The 20327-nt window shown below is 46.9% G+C and overlaps 1 protein-coding gene across 1 annotated transcript in view; it reads left to right on the forward strand.

Moving 5' to 3' along the window:
• ME3 (malic enzyme 3) overlaps positions 1-14897 on the forward strand; it is a 199204-nt gene extending 184307 nt beyond the window's left edge. The window contains exons 9-15 of the mRNA XM_065881257.1: positions 5507-5604; positions 6111-6224; positions 7859-7964; positions 8550-8692; positions 9250-9423; positions 13179-13277; positions 14660-14897. Coding sequence (XP_065737329.1) covers positions 5507-5604; positions 6111-6224; positions 7859-7964; positions 8550-8692; positions 9250-9423; positions 13179-13277; positions 14660-14821 — 896 coding nt within the window. The 3' untranslated portion in view covers positions 14822-14897. The remainder of the gene's footprint in view (positions 1-5506; positions 5605-6110; positions 6225-7858; positions 7965-8549; positions 8693-9249; positions 9424-13178; positions 13278-14659) is intronic.
• The last annotated feature ends 5430 nt before the right edge of the window (positions 14898-20327 follow it).

Consider the following 20327-nt stretch of genomic DNA (forward strand, 5'->3'; position numbering starts at 1 on the left):
TTTCTTGAGTAGGTAAACGTGGTGGGATCCAGCACACAGCCGGAGGTGGCTTTAGCTAAGAGCAGGGACCATTCATCCACATAACAGGAGAAACGGCAAAGTATATGGACCGGAGGCAGAGGTTTTATAGAGTTGGTGGTGAGAGGATTCACTTCTCTCCTGGTCGTTTCTACTTTCTTTGAACTTCACTTTCCACTTCTGAAAGGGAAAAAAATGGGAGCTCCGTAGTACCTATTTCCTAGAGTTGCTGTAAAGATTAAATGAGCAAATAAATGCAGGCAAGCGCATACATAGCACGGAGCCAAGGTCACGGGGAGAGCAATCAATAAGCGGCAGTTGTTGTATCCTTTTGAAATTTTCAACTCTGTTCTACCAGATTTCCCAATGCTTTGTGTTTTCCAACCCCTTCCAGAGTCACAACTGAACAATTACATCCACCACCTAAGTTCACTTCCCTCCACCTCCACTACCACCTGCCCCTCAGGTCTCCCCCAGGGAAACCCCATAAGGCCACTCCTGCTGCCTTCAACTCCAGAGTCAGGAAAGGCTGTCTGAGCTGCATAGACCAGGAAGGGGTGGAAGCAGCAACCCAGGTTTACCTGCTTTACTTCTAACTTGGCGACTCACAGGCGGAAGCCACTGCCTCTCTCTGGCCTCAGTTTCCTCATCTGTACAGTTGTTGGATGTCACGCTCTCCATCCAGCACTGAATTTCTGCAGGTAAGCTGTTATTCAGCCTGTAGGTTCTAACCACAAAAGATACTTGACATCCAGGATGGAACAGACCCATCAAGAATGCAGTCTCTTTGGGAGGTTCTCTGATGAAATATCTTTGGCGCCACCTGGTGTCGCATGCTTTGTACAGCTCCTTTCAGGAGGCAGAAGGCTGCCGTGAAATATAATAGAATCAGATGCCGGGGGGAAAAGGTGCTCTCTGTCCAATGGAAAACTGGAAACAGAAAACGGAAAGTTCATTCCTGCTCCCGCCCTGCAACCATTAGTATTTTGTAGCTCCTTTCGGATTTTGTGTGTATATTTCGTTACAATTAGAATCATAGTATGTAGACTGTTGAATGTTCTCTTCCTTCCAGCTAACTCAGTGAAGCATGATTCAGGGGTTAAGAGCACATGCCCTAGAGCCCGATTCCCTGAGTTCAAAGCCTCACTCTGTTGTGTGATCTTGGACAACTCAGCAACCTGCTCCGTACCTCATTTTCCCAATCTGTAAAATGGGGATGATGATAGGATTAAATAAATGTCTTTACATTAAGACATATAAAGCACTTAGAACAATATGTGATGTTAGTTACTAACTTCATAGCATTTTCTGTGTTGCTACACCATCTTCATAATGAATATTTTTAATAGCTTTAGTATCCTACTGAGTGCCTACACTAGCTAATTTACTTAACCAATGCTCTTTTGTTAGGTGTTTGTTATTTCCAGTCATTCTACATTATAAATAACACTGTCATAAATATCTTACCACATACCTTTTGGATTTTTTCATACATAAATTCCCAGAAATAGAAGCATGAGGTCAAGGGGCAAAAACATTTTATGCCTTTGGTCTATATTGGGAAATAGTTCTCCAAAAAGGGTTGTAGCTCTTTAAAATGGAATGTGTGCTGAACTTTGCCCTTTTCATCGCTCCCTCACCAGCCATAGATAACATCAGTTTCTTTGACTTGCACAATTGTAATGACCATAAACAGTCACACTTTAATTTCCTTTTCTTTGACCGTCATAGAGGCTTAGCGTTGCCAGTTGCGATTACTTTATTGTGACTCTGTGAGGGTCCACACCAGTCGTTTTAACAGAGAAAACTCGACATAAAGAATTGTGAATTCTGCATTAAAGAACTGAAAAGCCAGAAAGAAACACTAAGGATCTGCTACCACCCCTGAGGCTGGGGGAACACAGGGAAGACAGGTGACAGCTGGCTAGCGTTCATGCCTCTGAGGGGCACGCGCCACGAGGCTAGTTCTGTAAGTGACGGACAAAGAGCAAACTGGATTCAACTGCTGCTTGTGGAACAAACTGCTGCTGTAAGATTAAAAAGCCAAGGCTCTGGAGTTGCCAGATTTAGCAAAAACAAAATGCAGATGATCAGCTAAATTTGAATTTCAGACAAATAACAGTTTTTAGAATATTTATGCTAATATTGCATGGAACACACACTAGAAAATTATTTCTTGTTTACCTAAAATTCAAATTTAACTGAACGTCCTACATTTTACCCAGCGATCTTACAAAGTAGGAATGGTGCTGGAAAAACTTTTCTTTCCCTGCCCATCTAGTCTTTCAATCGCCCTCTGGCGCCCCCTATTGGCAGAGCCCACCATAGGGCCAATTGGTAAAGCTGAAAAGTGGTTTGCAGACAAAGGAGAAACGATTATGCAGTAATCGGCAGAGTCCACCCTTCTGGCTGTTCAGCATCAATACATACATACCGTCCTGCACATTGGTACTTCCAGACAACAGCAACAAACTCTAACAAAATGCCTAATAAAATGCAACTATCTCTCCAACAAATAAAGACATTCTCGCCTTCTCCCTGAAACGGGGAGAGGCAAAGTGTCTACAGTTATTTGCCAACTAAAGAATGTCACTCATCATCTGGTTCTACAAGAATGAAGTCACTAGCCACTGCAGTCACCGACCTTCAACACACCCTGAAAGGAGTTCAAGGCAGAGATCAGGCATGAGGCACTCTGTGCTCTGGGAAAAACTGGCAGAACGGGCCTTCAGATACTTAGATATTTTCAGAAGATTTTATGAGCCCAGTTTCTTGCATCTTCTCATATCTAGGAAAACACCAAAATCATTAACGGAGACATCCACTCCTCGTGACGAGCAACAACCTTCTTGTAACCAGCAGCAACCTTCTCCTAAAATGTGTGCTTGATCGCACGTATGCCCTTCACCAATATCACGTATACACTGACACCCACACCCCTCTTCAGAGCTATCTGAGGGGCTGTCTCCTGGGCTATAGTTCTCATTGTGCCCCAAATAAAACTTAACTCACAACTGTCACACTGTGCATTTTTTGGACATATTTATCTCTGGAAGATAGTCGCACCACCCATCTCCGGGCAGGACTAACTACTCTTAAATCTCAGTCACAGTCACATTTGAAAACTCTGTTATCTAAAAGCTAAATTGTAGAATTAACCTCCAACAAAACTTCTATAGAATAATAAGCGGAAGGAGAAGGGAGAATAAATTAGCTAATACGAACCATCATCCGTAATCACATGATAATCAAGGAAGAAAATTTGCATGGCTGCTACATTTCTCATTTCTGCAACCTGTCATGAAGCCATAGTTGATGTTTATGAATTTCTTCGTCGGTCTCCCATTCCATGTTTTCTTGTCATCAGACAAGACCTTAGCTTGCCAGGGTTCCTTAGTAGGATGACCCAAACCTTCATTCCTGAAGAATCTGCAGCCTCCGCAGCCCTGCCTCTCTCTAGCTGCAACAGTGTTTATTAATATTTACTCTTGAGCACAGGAGTACTAAGACACACCCCAGAGGATCCCCTAGGCGCAGACACAGTCTTTCCCCTGTCCCTAGCTTCCCCTTGGGAAACTCAGGATGAGTAACCACAGCCAATAAAGTAACCCTCTTCTTTGCCCACTGGTTTTGTGGCAAATGGCCAGGTGGCAGTCTCAACTTCCAAGTCAACAGAACCATGTTGGGAATCCTAATGGAAGCATTTGTCTCTTTGGAACCAAGACCTCCAATCCAGAGAGCGCAGAATTGAAGAGACAGGAAGCAGAAACCCTGCAAGTGATTCATTAGGTGAAATGGTGAGAGGAGCCATTCTCACTTCAACGCTTTGATTTCCAGACCCAAGTATTCTGGTTGTGGAGAAAGAGCACGAGGTATTGTTTGCTAAGTCAGATCACATATTGCATCCTATAAGATAGACCCTCACCATCTCCTCAACTGAGTCTTAAGTCTTCAGCAGCCCATCCTACTGATCTATTAGGTCATCTGCTCCTGGGTGGTAGAGTACGTGTTAAGACCACTGAGTTCCGTGGCTATGAGCCTATTGCCGCACTTCTATTGAAATGAATTCCTTGATTAGAAGCCTGGAATATATCAGGATGGTGACTAGGCATTTCAGACATGCCCAGATGATGGCACTGGCAGAACATTATAGACAGGGAAAGTCAAGCCATATCCAGAAGCTGTGTTTATTCCAGTGAGGACACATCTCTCCCCTGTCTCTGATGGAAGGAGTCCAGTGTAATCGTCCTCCTGCCGGGTAGATAGTCCTCCCAGAGGACGGTGCCATAGCAGGAGCTCCACACTGGTCTCTGCCATTGACAGCTCAGTAGTAGTAGCAGGCAGCCTCCGTGAGGAAGTCCATGCATAGCCTCCATCCCTGCCACCATGGCTACTCTATATGGAAACTGAGCAAACCCTAGATGGCGTGGGAAAGATGCTGACCGACACGCACAAGCCATGCCATTTTGTCCACCTGATGATTGAGAAACTATTCTCATTCTGCCCTTTGGTGAGCTTTCACATGGGGCACAAATATCTTCACACCCTGTACCTATTCAGAGAAGTCCATTCGCAAACCCTTCCCTAGACTTCCCCATCACCAGTCCTACTGTTCGGTTCTTTCTAAGTCCCTGACCATCTAGCTAAACCGTTAACAACTGCCCACGAATTGATGTAGGTCTAGCCATCTCTTGGACCAAAGTGGACAACAAAATTTACAACGGGAGGTCATGTCCATTGGGAAGATTTACTTCCCTATTTCCCTTTAGGGTGACCTTTTATTAGGGCTGTGAAACTGCAACCGTACGCTTCTAGTTGATGCCAGCATACTGTTAAGAACGATCTGTAAGCCAAGCCTGCTTTTTCCTCCGTGGTCAGCCGGTCATAGGGATTCCTAGTGCGGCCTTAGGTGTGGATTGAGGGAGAGGAAGAGTAGTTGTCAAACTAGTCTGAGCCACCTGCTTGGGCAGCTTACCTGTACCTTCAGATGTATTCAAGCCATTCGATGCTGGTTATGCTACTGGGCATAGCCTTATGACTTGCTGGATAAGACAAGCAGCTCAGGTCACACGGTCAGGTAATGTTTCACGGTTAGTTTGTGGCCTCATTTTTAATATGTTTTTATCCATTTACCCCTTAAACAAATCATTCTATGAGGCTCACCCTTCGTTTTGGCTTCCCTTGTATTTGTCCTTGTTGTTTCATTTATGAATGATGGTGGTAGCAGCACCCGACCCTCTGATGCTCTCTCCCAGGGTAACAATCCAGGAGCTATTTCTCAAACTAACAGTTATCTGCAAAAGAATGCATGGAGAGTACCACGCAAAAGAGAGTTGCTCGACAACCTGCGTGCCTACAGGGCTGACTTCTGTAAGGGCGAGGGGAAGTCGCATGTTCCATCACAGGTTCTAGGTGTGGGGAACTCTGCCAAGGGTCTTGGGGGTGGGACCCGGTGGCCAGAGGGTGATCTCCGTCCACTCTGTTGCAGGCACAGCCTCCGTCGCCGTGGCAGGGATCCTGGCTGCTCTGCGAATCACCAAGAACAAGCTCTCCAATCACGTGTTTGTTTTCCAAGGTGCTGGTGAAGTAAGTGCCGTCGGGGGCTCTCTGCTGTTGTTCCAGTAGGAGAGTAAGAATGGGTAGAGGGGCTTCCCTGGTGGCGCAGTGGTTGAGAGTCCGCCTGCCGATGCAGGGGACACAGGTTCATGTCCCAGTCTGGGAAGATCCCACATGCCACAGAGCGGCTGAGCCCGTGAGCCATGGCCACTGAGCCTGCGCGTCCGGAGCCTGTGCTCCTCAGTGGGAGAGGCCACAACAGTGAGAGGCCCGCGTACCGCAAAAAAAAAAAAAAAAAAAAAAAAAATGGATGGAGGAGCCGCAAGGAGGAGCGGTGTTCTGGGCTTCTGAGGAGAGGAAACAGGACAGATGCGTTGTGGTCATTGCAGCTGCCTGGGCCCCAACATTTGGGTGTCTCAAGGCAGGGACTTAACTGGGCCTCCTGGGAGTAGTGGGGGAAGAAACGAGGATTTTGGTGAAGCATCTGATAAAATCCTGAGCAGCTTTTGCCTTTTGTCTAAACACCCACCTCGCAGGCAGCCATGGGCATCGCCCACCTCCTTGTCATGGCCCTAGAGAAAGAAGGCGTACCCAAGGCAGAGGCCACAAGGAAGATCTGGATGGTGGACTCCAAGGGGCTCATTGTCAAGGTACTGTCGGTCTGGAGACCTGGAGGTTACCTGATATCTACAGCTATTGGAACTGGACTGGAAGAGATCTCAAGGGGTAAACTGCTCAGACAGAAGAGAGAGCAGAAGGAGGGCAGTGTCCTAATCCCCAAAGCAAAAGATTCATCCCAAAGTAGCCTTAATTGCTCTTGTCCAAAAGCTTTGAATGTGCTTGCAAATGTGTGTACGTGTGCTCTTTCCAGTGTCATCTCCCCCCACGTCCTGCCCTGTACTCACCTCTAGCCATGTTGAATCATAATCCTCCAAAAGTAACATGCTCTCTCTCTTCTACATCTTTGCATATTTTGTTCCTCTGCCTGGAATGCCCTTCTCTTTTTCCACACGCCCACTCACAGCCCTCAACCCCATCTGTTTCCTCCCTGTCTTCTGTTACCTCCTTCAAGCAGCTTCCCTGAGCATCTGGGTCTCAATTAGTTCCCTGTGTTTATGCTCATGTAGCCTTCCGCCCTTCATATATTACACTTATCCCGTGATAGGGCTGTTGCCCCTTTACTTGCCTCCCTCCCCGTGAGGCTGTATAGTCTTGATGTCGAGGTCCTGCATGTGATAAGTACGTAATTGATGTTTGAGGTATGAATGAAGGAATGAATGAGAGAGACAGTCCAGCTTCTGACTGCAGTGTGGTGAGGGGCACAGTTGGGTGACCTTCTCCCTCAGGACTTCACTCAGAGCTCCATGTTTTAATCCTGAGATTTCACTAACATAGACTGTGACAGTGAGAGCCTAAAAAACGACAAGAGATAGGAACACGAGGCTCTCAACCAAGAATAGCGGAGACCCCCCTCAGAAGCAACAGACCTTCCTATTGTTCCCTATAAGGGCAGATTCCCACCGGAAAGAACTGGGACCTGGAGATTCCTCCTTCTGCCCCAGATCATTCCAGAGCACGGTCCAGGCACAGGTGAAGGCTGCCACGCTTGCCTCTTTCCCACGTTTCAGCATCACCTTTGCTCACCCCATTGAGCTCACCCCTCCTCAAAGATCTCTCAAAGCTGGTGTTTTCACTCTGGTTCTCGTGAGGCCAGCTGACCCAAAGGAGTCATCAGAAACGTTGACCAGCCTGTCACCCACTGACTCCTATTTGAAGAAATGGAAGGAATCTGGACCCCATTGGGAGCAGACAGCCACTACAAGCCTGTCCTGGATCTCAGCTTATTATTTATCGGGAGGTTAATGGCTCTTGTCAAATACATTCAAATTAGCGCCCTGACCCTGGGTGACTCAGGCCCCCATCCCTCAACTGGGCCTCTGTGCTATATGTCTTGGGGCCAAGAGTATTGGTCCAGACTCAGGCATTTCCTCGGAGCCTTTCTGTCCTGGCCCAGGAAGCCATGACCCCAGCAGCTCAAAGAAAGGCCTTACGGGTTCTCCATATGTGGTTTGGATTAAAGAAAGAAATACACACGCACACACACATTTAAAATTCTTAGGTTGCATCGTAGATTTTGATCAAAAGGACAGGGCGCAAGGTTCTGACAGCTCAGACCAAAGCACAGGGCTCTGCAGGGAATGCTCTTAGAGCACACAGATTCATCCAGGCACTGCCCAGCGGTTCTCACCACCACAGCTGTATCATGTTCTTCCTTTCCCTGCAGGGGAGGAGCCACCTGAACCATGAGAAGGAGATGTTTGCCCAGGACCACCCTGAAGTGAACTCCCTGGAGGAGGTGGTGAGGCTGGTGAAGCCCACGGCCATCATAGGTAGGAGGAAGGGCGACCCACTTCCCAGTCCAGCTAATCCTCTTGACTTGCAGGGGAAGACTGAGGCTTAGCAAGGAGGCATAAGCCACCCTTGGAAACACAGCTCTTTCCCCTCATTTCCAATTCAATGCTACAAACTTTTATTGAGTTATTACTGTATAAGAACCATAGAACTAAGGCACCAAGCTGGGCTGCGTGATGCAGAATGATACAGTAAAGTGGAAAAGCACAGGCTGGTCTCTCTAACCAGGATGACATGAGCACTCCTCCCCCAAGTGGGGGGACCCTGGCATCACTCCCTGTCCTGTGGGAGCAGTCCACTCTAAAGGACAGTAGCCAGGCATGCTTCACAGGTGCATCTTAACTGAGCTGGGGCCCGAAGTGGACCAGTGGAATTAACAGGGGGTCTCAGCCAACTCAAGCAGGGAGACCCTTTTCTCCTATCCTCCCTCATCCCTATGGCAGATGCCATCCTCAAGACTCCTGAGTCTTCCGTGTTGTACCTAGTTCCACCACCACCACCGGGAGAGGAATGAGGTGTATGTAAAGAGTCGGCACCCCACTACCTCCCCCTTTTCCCCATAGGTGTTGCCGCCATCGCAGGAGCCTTCACGGAGCAGATCCTGAGGGACATGGCCTCCTTCCACGAGCGCCCCATCATCTTTGCCCTGAGCAACCCCACCAGCAAGGCCGAGTGCACGGCTGAGAAGTGCTACCAGGTCACCGAGGTCAGCGGGGAGTCCTTCCTTCCCCGGACTGAGAGGACATAGTAACAGTAACCATGAGCAGCCCTATGAGGGTGAAAAGAATCCCCACATTGCTGATAAGCAAACTGAGTTTCAAAAAGATGAAGTAACTTGCCCAAGGTCACAGAGCTAAAAAGGAGTGGAGCTGGCCCTCAAACCCAGGTCCGGCTCCAAAGCCCGGGCTCTTACCAGTAGGCTTTACTGCTCAGGGTTCCCCTAACATAGAGCTCTGACCAGAACTCGAGGCGCTTGTGGACTCTAGGCCATTTGCACACCTGGCTTGCCCTCCGGGGAGGTGACAGGTTAAAAGCTACACCTTCCCCGTTCTGTGGTTTTGTGGCTGCCAGGTAGCTCAGTGGGAGCTGAGCTTTCTGGCCCGATGAACAGGTGTGCTTTCAGCACCTGCAACGTCCTGAGCACAGTGCTGGGCATTTAGCAGATGATGAGGAAGGGGTCAACTTCCGGGAGAAACGACTAGGCTACCATGACCCCTGAAACCTAGCTCCAAGCTCCGTCTCTGGTTTTCTTCCTGCCCCCAGGGCCGAGGGATCTTTGCCAGTGGAAGTCCCTTTAAAGGCGTGACTCTGGAAGATGGCAGGACCTTCATTCCCGGGCAGGGAAACAACGCCTACGTGTTCCCTGGAGTGGCTCTGGGAGTCATCGCAGGTGGGGTCCGACACATCCCGGACGGGCTCTTCCTGCTGACAGCAGAGGTATTGCTGTCCCCGCTGCCCCGAATACACCCCAGAGGGCCTGTGAGCTCCACTAGCTCCTACACCGGGTCCCCAAAGATTCCTTCTCTTGTTTCTTCTACCTACCTGCCCCAATCCTTCAGTGGTTCCCCAGAGTGCTTGAATGTCAAGCTTCTCTCAAGATCACCTGGAGGCTTGAACTCCTCTGAAAACACACACAGGCTTTTTAAGGCAGGGGTGGCGGGGGAAGGAATAGTCAGTGGGAGGGGTGCTGGCAGGAGGCGCTGGCAGTGAGGGCACATACCTTGTACTGCACCCTGTCTCCCAGCAGAACCTGTATGCATGCCAAGAATGGAGGTGCCATCAAAACCACCTGAAACTGGGCTCACCGACCATGACAAGCAGTAGATTTTTCCAGCCATGGGTCTTGGCCACGTTACTGGGTAACTGGTAGCAAAATAAGCCCCACTAGGGCTTCCCTGGTGGTGCAGTGGTTGAGAGTCCGCCTGCCGATGCAGGGGACACGGGTTCGTGCCCCGGTCCGGGAAGATCCCACATGCCGCGGAACGGCTGGGCCCGTGAGTCATGGCCGCTGAGCCTGCGCGTCCAGAGCCTGTGCTTCGCCACGGGAGGCCACAACAGTGAGAGGCCCGCGTACCGCAAAAAAAAAAAAGCCCCACTAGGGCAGATTTCTGTAAGAAAGGGGATGGGTTGCACGTCAAGTTTGCCTGCTCTGAGTACCCATGTCTTGAGCACAGATGGGGGGTGTGGGTGTGCACCTGCTCCAGGCATCTTATCAGAAAAGCTCCCACAAGCGTTCTTTACTGGGCATGGTGAATTGAAAACAAGGAAAGGATTTGTTAAGGATGACAGCCCACATTCATAATAATGGTTGTTAATAATAACAGTTACAGTGGCTGCCATTTAACAAACGCTTACCGAGTGCCAAGCACTTCACATTTATCTTCACTCTGCGGAACCAAGGCGTAGAAATGTTTCTGTTGAGAAGTTAAGCTAATCAAAACTATAAACAAATATTAAACATATTTATCCCCAGTGGGCTCCAAAGGCTCTGCTGTGATTTCTGGCATGTGTCTGCATTTCCCCCTCACCACGGCACTGGTGAGAGCCCCAAACCAGCAAGCCACAAGAAGGGCTTCCATGCAGCCCTACCCAGCCCTGCTTCTGTGAGTCCCACAAGGAACTGTCTCATGCACCAAGTTCCTTCTTCCTATGTCTGCTGAAGTTTTGTCAGCCTCCCCCAAGCCTTGTGCACACCAGCTCTGGCTTCATGCTGTAGTTCTCTGTCCCTCTTACTTGAGTATTTTGCGTTTGATTGGAGGTGGTGGTGTCCTGTGGCCATGGGCAGAGCTGTCTGAAACCCCCATTGGATGGGAAGAGTCACTTCCTGCTTGGAGTTGACCCGAAAGCACATTCCCCTGTTGTGCAGAAACAAGGTTGCTAAAGCCTTCCTATGCGACCCCAGAAACATCTGCACAACCCACAGCCTCTGCTATGGGACATTTCAGCTCCATCTTTTCATGAACCGTGTCCATGAAGTAAACAGGAACCTCTCCTCAATCTACTTCTCACTCACTTGCTCTGGGCAGCATAAGGCCCCTCCCCTCCAGGAGCTGACAGTCTGGTCTTCAAAGGCCTGGCAGGTTATATTTCTGAACAGGGTGTTTGGTTTGGTTTGGTTTGGCTGGTTTTTGTTTTTTTATTTATTTTTGGCTGCGTCGGGTCTTAGCTGCGGCGCACGGGCTCTGCATTGTGGTGCACGGGCTTCTCTCTAGTTGTGGCGTGCAGGTTTTCTCTCTGTAGTTGTGGCATGCGGGCTCTAGTCGAGGCACGTGAGCTCAGTAGTTGTGGCACGTGGGCTTAGCTGCCCCAGGGCATGTGGGATCTTAGTTCCCTGACCAGGAATTGAACCTGTGTCCCCTGCATTGGAAGGCAGATTCTTTACCACTGGACCACCAGGGAAGTCCCTGAAAAGGGTGTTTTTAAATTAAGATAATTTAAGTTGAAACTGATTTTCCTATGGAAAAAGTAATATAAGTTTTAGGAGATGTACATGCAGTATCTCATTTCACCTTGACAACCCTGTAAAATATAGTGATCATCCCTACGTTACAGACAAGGAAACTGAGGCACAGAGAGTTTGAGTTACTTGCCCAAGGTCACCTGGCTTGTGAGGGATGCGCCAGGATGGCCCCAGGCAATTTGACTCAGAGACACAGCAGAGCATTAGCAGTGCCCAGCATCTCAGAAGTGGCCATACATACCGTAATATAACTCGTCACTGCAGGAGAGCCTTTCTAGCTGCAGATCTAGCCATGGAAATTCTGCTTCCCTCTAGTCAATTCACCTTCTACACCTCCACAAAGAGAATTAAAGCCCAGAACAGGCCATCTCTCTCCTAATTTCAGACCTTTTATGGCTCGTTGGTGCTCCCAGGAAAGGCCAAACTCCTTCACATGGTTTCCATACAAGGCACTTCATCCAAGGCCCTCCTTTCCTCTCCAGCCTTTTAGCCTCCCCCTGCCGTCAACCTATCCCGCCTTCTTTTTACAGTCGTTCTCTCTCTTCCCTCTAAGAACTTGCGTGTGCTATTCCTTCTCCTCTCTTCAAGTAATTCACACTTTGTCCTTCAGGTCTTAGCTTCTGTCTTTTCTTCTGGGAAGCCTTTCCTGTACATGGCAGACTGGGCCCTGCCTTCCTCTGTGCCCATATGTCCCCTCTCCTCGAAATCACTGTAATCGTTACTATTGTTTGTTCATCTCCACTGACACCAGTCTCCAGGAAGGAAAAGACTGTGGCTTCTCCACCATGGCTCTTCAGCACCTAGCACAGAGCCCGGCATATCGTAGAGCTCAGTGGATGTTTGAATGAACAGAAAGGACAGAGAGGAATTTAAGAACGAGGTAGCAGAGGGGGGAGCCCAGGTTCCTAATGTCTGCCAAACTCTGAGGCAAGACCAGCTCCTTTCCCTGTCCGTCCCGGGACACAGAGTTCTCAGAGAGCACTGTGGCTTTTCCCAGATTTCAATTTGACACAAGAAGATTGGGTGGGAGTGCATTCCGAGCCCCGTTAAAGAGGCTGTTCTGCAAGGCTGGCTGAGCACCAGTGCCTGAGGCTGGAGGATGAGGCTGGCTGCGGAGAGCTGGCCCTTAGAGACGGGCTCTGAATCAGGGAGAGAAGCTGTAGGAGAGGCTGTTCCTGGGCTGAAAGTGCTTTTAGGGCATTTATTCAGGTACCGCATAAGGCCCATTCGTGGTGTCACTGGAGAAGCAGCCTTTCTTTCCTCACTGGGGCCAGGGCCGGAAAGGAGAGCCCAAGGAGGCCTGAATACAGAGACACAAGATGGCCTAGGGGGACAGCCCGGATGCTCCTAAGCATGTGGGAGAGGCTGGAACCCGGAAGCGAGGGACTCAGGGATCCCTATACAACAGGCTAGGTCAGCCGGGGCAGGGGAGACCCCAGAGTCTGCTTTGTAACTCACAGGTTTAGTCATCTTGGCCTTAGTGATTTTCCTTTAGAATTCAGACAGCTTCATGTTGTTTTAAGCCTCGGCCAGTCTCACGGGACAGAAAGGATGTGTCCTTGCTTAAGCCCAAGCATTAAGCGCCCCTGGGGCCACAAGGTGGCAGAGACAGGAGTAGAAACTGCACTTACGGGCCACGTATGAGGGGCGAGGTGAGTTTCTGGTGTACTGGGTTGGGCTTGCTCTGGGAAGGTGGAAACTCAGCTTGTTCCTCTCTGTTCTCTCTCCCCAGCAAATCGCCCAAGAGGTCTCTGAGCAGCATCTGTCACAGGGGAGACTGTACCCCCCACTCAGCACCATCCGAGACGTGTCTCTGAGAATCGCCATCAAAGTAAGGGACGTCTTACCCCCCTACTATGGGGAGTGGGGCTCATCAGCTTCCTCTCTGTGTGACTTTAGGAGGACGAAGGGGGTGGCAGCTGCAGAGACAGGCTGAGCTCCCTGGGCTGCGCTGCATGCGCCCCAGAGGCTGGGTGACACACTCTTGCCTGTAGCCCGAGCCCCACCTCAACCCCACTCAGGGCAGTTCTGGGAGAGCTCCTGGATTTCCCCTCAAACACCAGGCAGAAAGCTCACCAAAGGCCCTAGTTTTGTGGACCAGAATGTGGGTGGAATTTTAAAATGAATCATAAGTGCCCATTTACACAGAAAGGTCGACTTGGAAAGCGCTCAGGCTGCGGGGTCCTGGCTCTTGCCAATCAGCGGCAGAGTTACCTGAGCCCAATCACTTCACTTCCCTGAGCCTCAGCAGTTTCCTCCTTCTACAAAGAGCCAGTAATTCCTCTCTCCCAGAGTTTTGGAGGACATTAAAAGAGAACAGTGGAAAAGCTCTACACTCGGCACCTTTCTGGCCAGAGGAGACGCTCATGCCTCCCCTTTCTCTCAGAATGGCTGGGCCATGGGTGATCAAGTTCAGGGGATATTCTACGTAAAAATGTCACCCGCTAGACGATGCAGAGATGATGGGTTTTCAAAGAACCAGAACATGGGGCAGCAAAGACTGGCCTGACATTGATAATTGTTCATCTGGATGGTGAATTCATGAGGGTTCATTATACTGTTACTTCCATTAATATACATTTCACATTTTCTATAAGTTTGAAGAATAATTTCAGAAAACGCACTGCACAACAGCAGGCACTCCCCACGAGCTGTCCAGTGCAGGACCCAGAGTCAGCCCTCAAGACCAATAGTGCAGCCTACAGTCCACGTCCACCCTGCCCAGTTCCTTCCTTTTGGGGGTATTTAGAGTCATCCTCTTCTGAAGCCGAATCTAATACCCAGAGAACAATGTCCAATTCAAGCCACGTTTAAGACAGAAAAAAATATCAGATACTGAACACTTATACCTGCTACCTAATTTTATCCTCACACCATGCCAGAGAAAGCCCTCGTGACCCCCACTTTACAGATGAGGAAACGGAGGCTCAGCAAGGATGATGTCACTGCTGAGGACCCACAGGCAGTTGGAAGCAGAGGCAGACTTTGAGGCCTCTTGACCCTGGCCCAGTGTCTATTCCATGGTGTCACAGCTTCCTTACTAGGCAGAAAACTCAAGATCCTTCCTCTCCAGTGGCTTCCTGGGCCTCAGCTCATGAGAGGAACACATCTGCTGCTTCAGGGTATATTCCCCTTCCACAAGCTCCCAAGCAAGGGCCTTTAGACAGGTTCCTCCTTAGATCCAGTTCCTCAGTCAAACGTGTTTTTCCCTAGGTCCTCGACTTCGCCTACAAACACAACCTGGCCTCCTACTACCCAGAGCCCAAGGACAAGGAGGCTTTTGTAAGATCCCTGGTCTATACTCCAGACTATGACTCCTTTACGCTGGACAGCTACACTTGGCCCAAGGAAGCCATGAATGTTCAGAATGTCTGATGCAATCTCAGAGGCTGGTGTGGGGCTGAATGAAGCCCAGAGTAACACTGACAATATAAATCGGTTCCAAAATGGCCATGCTTGTCATTGTGTTTTTCCTTTGAACTTTCTGGTATGAGGGGAGATGCCCAGGCATATGGTGAATGAGAGCCTTGTCCCTGAAGGCCTTGAGTTCACTTTTCTGTAACCCTCCTCAGGCTTCCTTCCCAAGAATTTCTTCATCTGTGAATTACCAAACTATTGGCTAGACTTTGTGGAAATCTAGAGTCCTGCCTGGAACTCTGCCTTTACAGGGTCCGGGGTCTAGTAGAGGAGATGAGATATGCACACAATTCATTTTGCCACAAGGGAGAAAGTAGTAAGTCCATGGAAGAACTGTAGAAAAAGGTCAAGGGTACTCAGGGAAGGGAGAGGATACTTCCTATGAGGACATAAAAGAAGGCTTCTTGGGGGGCAGTGTTTGCAGTGAGTCCAAGAGTGAAGGATGGGTAGGGTTAATGGAGAAATGAGGAATGTCAGGGCAGCCACTGGCCAGAAAGCATGGCCCACCCATCAAGGAGTTCAGACCCTGTTGGAGGAATACACAACCTTTAAGACTCAGATGGGCGTGGGGGCTGAATGGCTGGAGGCAACTCACAAGTCAGGAAGGGTCTCCGTCCTGTGGGCTGTTGAGTGTTAGGCATTCCTTTGTGGTCATTACTAAAAGGAAAACCAGAGAAGTGTGGGTGGAGAGTGTCAGCAAACCCAGAGGAAAGAGGAAGAGAGTCTGTGAGGGGCAAAACACCCTGGGGAGTTCTAGGGAAGACTTGATTTCATGTTCCTGGCTCTAGAACACTCTCTCTCTTCCACCCTTCACTCTCTGAAGTCATTTAGCAAACTGGAGCAGTTTTCTTACAGAATGATGTCAGTCTGTCCTGTTTCTTAGAACAAGTTCAGTCATAGCCTTCACCTCCCTCATGTCCAGCGAGCACACACCATGGGGCTGGGGAGGGGGGAGACGAGCCTGCAGCCCTCACAACCGAAGACCCTGCTAAATTGCTAACATCTGTTGGCATGGCAGCATCCAGCCTCTAATTTCATTGTATAACACAGGAAGCAACAATCCATGCCCAGAGACCTACCACTGCCCACCCCCGCTGCCAGCTCCGCCTCAGGTTCCGCACTGCCCACAATGAATAGGTCCTATACGACCACCTCCGTGACAGGCTAGGTGGATGACCGGGATCCTAGAAGAGTAATTAGCAGAGACATCAGTCACCCCTTGCCTAGGTCTTATTCTTCCAACCTCTGCTTCCTTGGTGCTGGTGCTCAGCCAAGGGTATCCTGAGGAAGCATCCCTGTACTGTAAATCCGTGGACTCACGGATAATGAGAACCTCTTCAGAAGAGGGCTTGAAGAGTGAAGCTGGAACTGAACACCAGGGAGTCTTTTACATGATCTTTTCTACGTCCTGTCCCACAACTTCCTCTGTACCCCAACTATACCTCCTTTATACTCAATGTAACAGAAAAGGAAAATAGTAGAGAAAATTAATGAAACCAAAACAGGTTGATGAGATCAACTGAATTAACAAGCTTTAGCTATACTGACAAAGACAAAAAGAAAGATGATAAAAATTACATTTCCTTTGTTCGAAGCGCAATGAACATCCTGCTGGCACTTACACAGGCCCTTACACGTGCTTGGTCTCTACCTGGAAAGCCCTTCCCTCTGCTTCTCTGCTCTTTACCAATTAAATTTCAGTTCACCCCAGCTTTCTGCCTGGAGACATCATTCATCATTGGAGTGCAAATGCACTTGGATCCAGGAAGTCTTCTTGGACAGAGTTAATGATGAAATTAGAAATCAACAACAGTAAAAAAGAAAATGGGAAATTTCCAACTCTTTGGAAGTTAAACAATATATTTCTAAGTAAGTCACAGTTCAAAGAAGAAATCACAAGATAAATTATATATGTTGAGCTGAATAAAGAAAAATCAAAATTAATGAGTTGTAGCTAAAGTAGTGCTTAGAGGGAAATTTTATAGCTTTGAATGCCAATATCGGGGGAAAAAAAGAATAAAAGGTCTCAAAGCAATAACATAAACTTTCTCTTTAAGAAACTAGTAAAGAAAACTAAAAATAGAATTAACATATGACCCAGCAATCCCACTACTGGGCATATACCCAGAGAAAACCATAATTCAAAAAGACACATGCACCCCAATGTTCACTGCAGCACTATTTACAATAGCCAGGTCATGGAAGCAACCTAAATGCCCATTGACTGATGAATGGATAAAGAAGATGTGGTACATATATACAGTGGAATATTAGCCATAAAAAAGGTACAAAACTGGGTCATTTGTAGAGATGTGGATGGACCTAGAGACTGTCATACAGAGTGAAGTAAGTCAGAAAGAGCAAAACAAATATTGTATATTAATGCATATATATGGAATCTAGAAAAATGGTACAGATAAACTGGTTTGCAGGGCAGAAATAGAGACACAGATATAGAGAACGAACGTATGGACACCAAGGGGGGAAAGGGGGGGGTGGAGGGTGGTGGGATGAATTGGGAGCTTGGGATTGATATATATATACACTAATAGGTATAAAATAGATAACTAATGAGAGCCTGCTGTATAAAAAAATAATAAAATTCAAAAAAAAAGAAACTAGGAAAGGAAAAGCAAACAAAATTCAAAGTAAGCAAAGATTAGAGTAGAATTCAATAGACTTATAACAAATAAAGAAGTTGAATTAGTAATTAAAAATCTTCCCACCAAGAAAAGCCCAGGCCCAGAATTCTTCATGGGTGAATTTTATCAAATATTTAAAGTATAAATAATACCAATCCTTCACAAACCCTTTCAGAAAATAGAGGAGGGAACACTTCCAAAATCATTCCATGATACTGGTATTACCCTGATATCAAAACCAGATTAAAAAAACAACACAAGAAAACTATAGACCAATATCCTTCATGAATACAGATGCAAAATTCTAAACAAAATATTAGCGAGCCAAATCCATCAACATAAAAGAATTAAACACAATGAGCAAGTGGAATTTATCCCAGGAATGCAAGGTTGTTTCAACATTTAAAAATTGATCAACATAGTACATGATATTACTAGAACGAAGGATACAAACCACAGGAACATGTCAGTGGATGTGGGAAAAGCATTTTAAAATACCCACCACCCATTTGAGATAAAACTTTCAACAAACTAAGAATAGAAGAGAATGTCCTCAACCCGATCAAGAACCAACAGCTAACATCATACTTAATGGTGAAAGAATGAATACTTTCTCCCTAAGATCTGGAAGTTGTTTTCACCACTCCTGGTCAACATGGAGGGTCTAGCCAGTTCAATAAAGAAAGAAAAATAAAGTAAAGGCATCCAGACTGGGGGGGAAAAAAAGAGTAAAACTGCCTTTATTCACAGATGACATAATCCTATAAGCAGAAAATGCCAAAGAATAGAAGAGCACTTGCATTGCTCTCGCTCTCACCCTTCTTCCCTATCTCTCTTTCTCTCTCTCCTAATAAATGAGTTTAGAAAGGTCATAGAAAGCAAGGTCAATATGCAAAAATCAATTGTATTTCTATAGACTAGCAGCAAACAATCTAGAAATCAAATTAAGAAAACATTCCATTCACAATAGCATCAAAAAGAAAAAATAAGCAATTCAAGAGGTGCAAGTCTTGTACAATGAAAACTGCAAATCACTGATGATAGAAACTGAAGATTTAAACACATGGAGAAATGTTCCATGTTCGTGGAATTGAAGTCTCAATATTGTCAAGGCAGTTCTCTCCAAATTATCTATAAATTCAACACTATCCCTATCAAAATCCCTGGAGGCTTTTTTTTTTTTTGTAGAAATTGACAGGATGATCCTAAAACTTATATGGAAATGCAAGGGACTTCGAATAGCCAAAATTTTCGAAAAAGAATGAAGTACATGATTCAATTTCAAAGCTTACTATAAAGCTACAATGATCAAGATAGTGTGCTCATATAGATCAATGGAACAGAGTTGAGAATTCACAAATAAGTCCTTATATTCATGGTAAATTGACCTTTCAACTGCCAAGATAATTCAATGGAGGAAAGAATTGTCTTTTGAACAAATGATGCTGGGACAACTGGATATCCACATGCCAAAAAAAAAAAAAAATATATATATATATATATAGACATTTACCTCACACCATGTACAAAAATTAACTCAAAATGGACCACAGATCTAAATGTAAGAGCTAAAACTATACAATTTCTAGAAGAAAATATAGCAGAAAAATCTTTGTGACTGATTGAGGAGCATTCTTAGATACAATTTAAAAGCGTGATTCATAAAAGAGAAAGTTGATAAATTGTACTTCACCAAATTTTTTAACTTTTGCACTTTGAAACACACCAATAAGGAAAAAAATGACAAGTAACAGACTGGGAGAAAGTATTTGCAAATTATATATCTGATAAAGGCATTGGATCCAGAATATGTAAAGAACTTTTACAACTCAGTAGGATGACAAAAAAACCCAACTGAAAAAATGGGCAAAATATTTAAATCGACATAGTACTAACAAAGATATGTGAGAGAATGTACACTAAAAGATGTTTAACAACATTAGTTGTAGTAAAATTAAAACTACAATGGGATAACACTTCCCGCTCACCAGAATCGCTGTAATAAAAAAGAGAGACAGTAAGTGTTGGAGAGAATTAAAACCTCTTCTAGCAGGGCTTTGTCTCCTAAGCAGTATGAGGTTAAGGGAAATTTCCCTCTGTCTTTGAAAAGTCTTCATTCTAACTCCCCAGCCTCTCATACATAGTCCCAGAACTCAGCAAGTGTCATTTAGTATAGTGGATGCTGTGGTTGTACCACCCAGATCCCTCTAAAGGTCTGAAACACTTACTCAGGGCCAGCTGCCAGGAGTATTATCAGCTGAAGGCTCACAGTTGCATCCCCCGCTGGGAGTTGCAGTTGACTGAAGAAAGATGCTTCATCCAAGGTTATGCCCTCATCCCCAGGGACAGCCTGCATCCAATGACTGGTTGATTCGAGTCCAAAGGTCCAACCCCCTTGCCACAATGGTAGACATCTCTACATGGCCATCCCAGCTTCAGAGCTCCCTGGGAGATTGGCTAAGGTCACTGTTGAAACTGTATGTATCACCATTCAACTTCTGCAGCATCCTGGTTCTCTTGCGCCCTCTCAAGTGTTGTTGAGATGACTCCCCAGTAAGCTTCCAAAGGCAAATCTCAGATTCAGTACCTGTTTCCTGAGGAACTCAACTTGCAACATGAAACCAGCCAAGCTTCTCAATTTTCCAATCTGTTGCACCAGCCTCACATGACCATCTAAAGCCTTGCTGGGTTTCTCTTTCCCTCAGTAGAGACCCTCTGCAAGAACAAAGCCAGATCCTTAGTCTATGTCCAGAATCGGTAAATACCCCCAGCAAACAAAATGGCCACTCACCTCAGGAGAGCTCCTTCCTCTCTGGAATTCC

Source organism: Phocoena phocoena, chromosome 8 (genome assembly GCF_963924675.1).
Source record: "Phocoena phocoena chromosome 8, mPhoPho1.1, whole genome shotgun sequence".
Taxonomy (NCBI): Eukaryota; Metazoa; Chordata; class Mammalia; order Artiodactyla; family Phocoenidae; genus Phocoena; species Phocoena phocoena.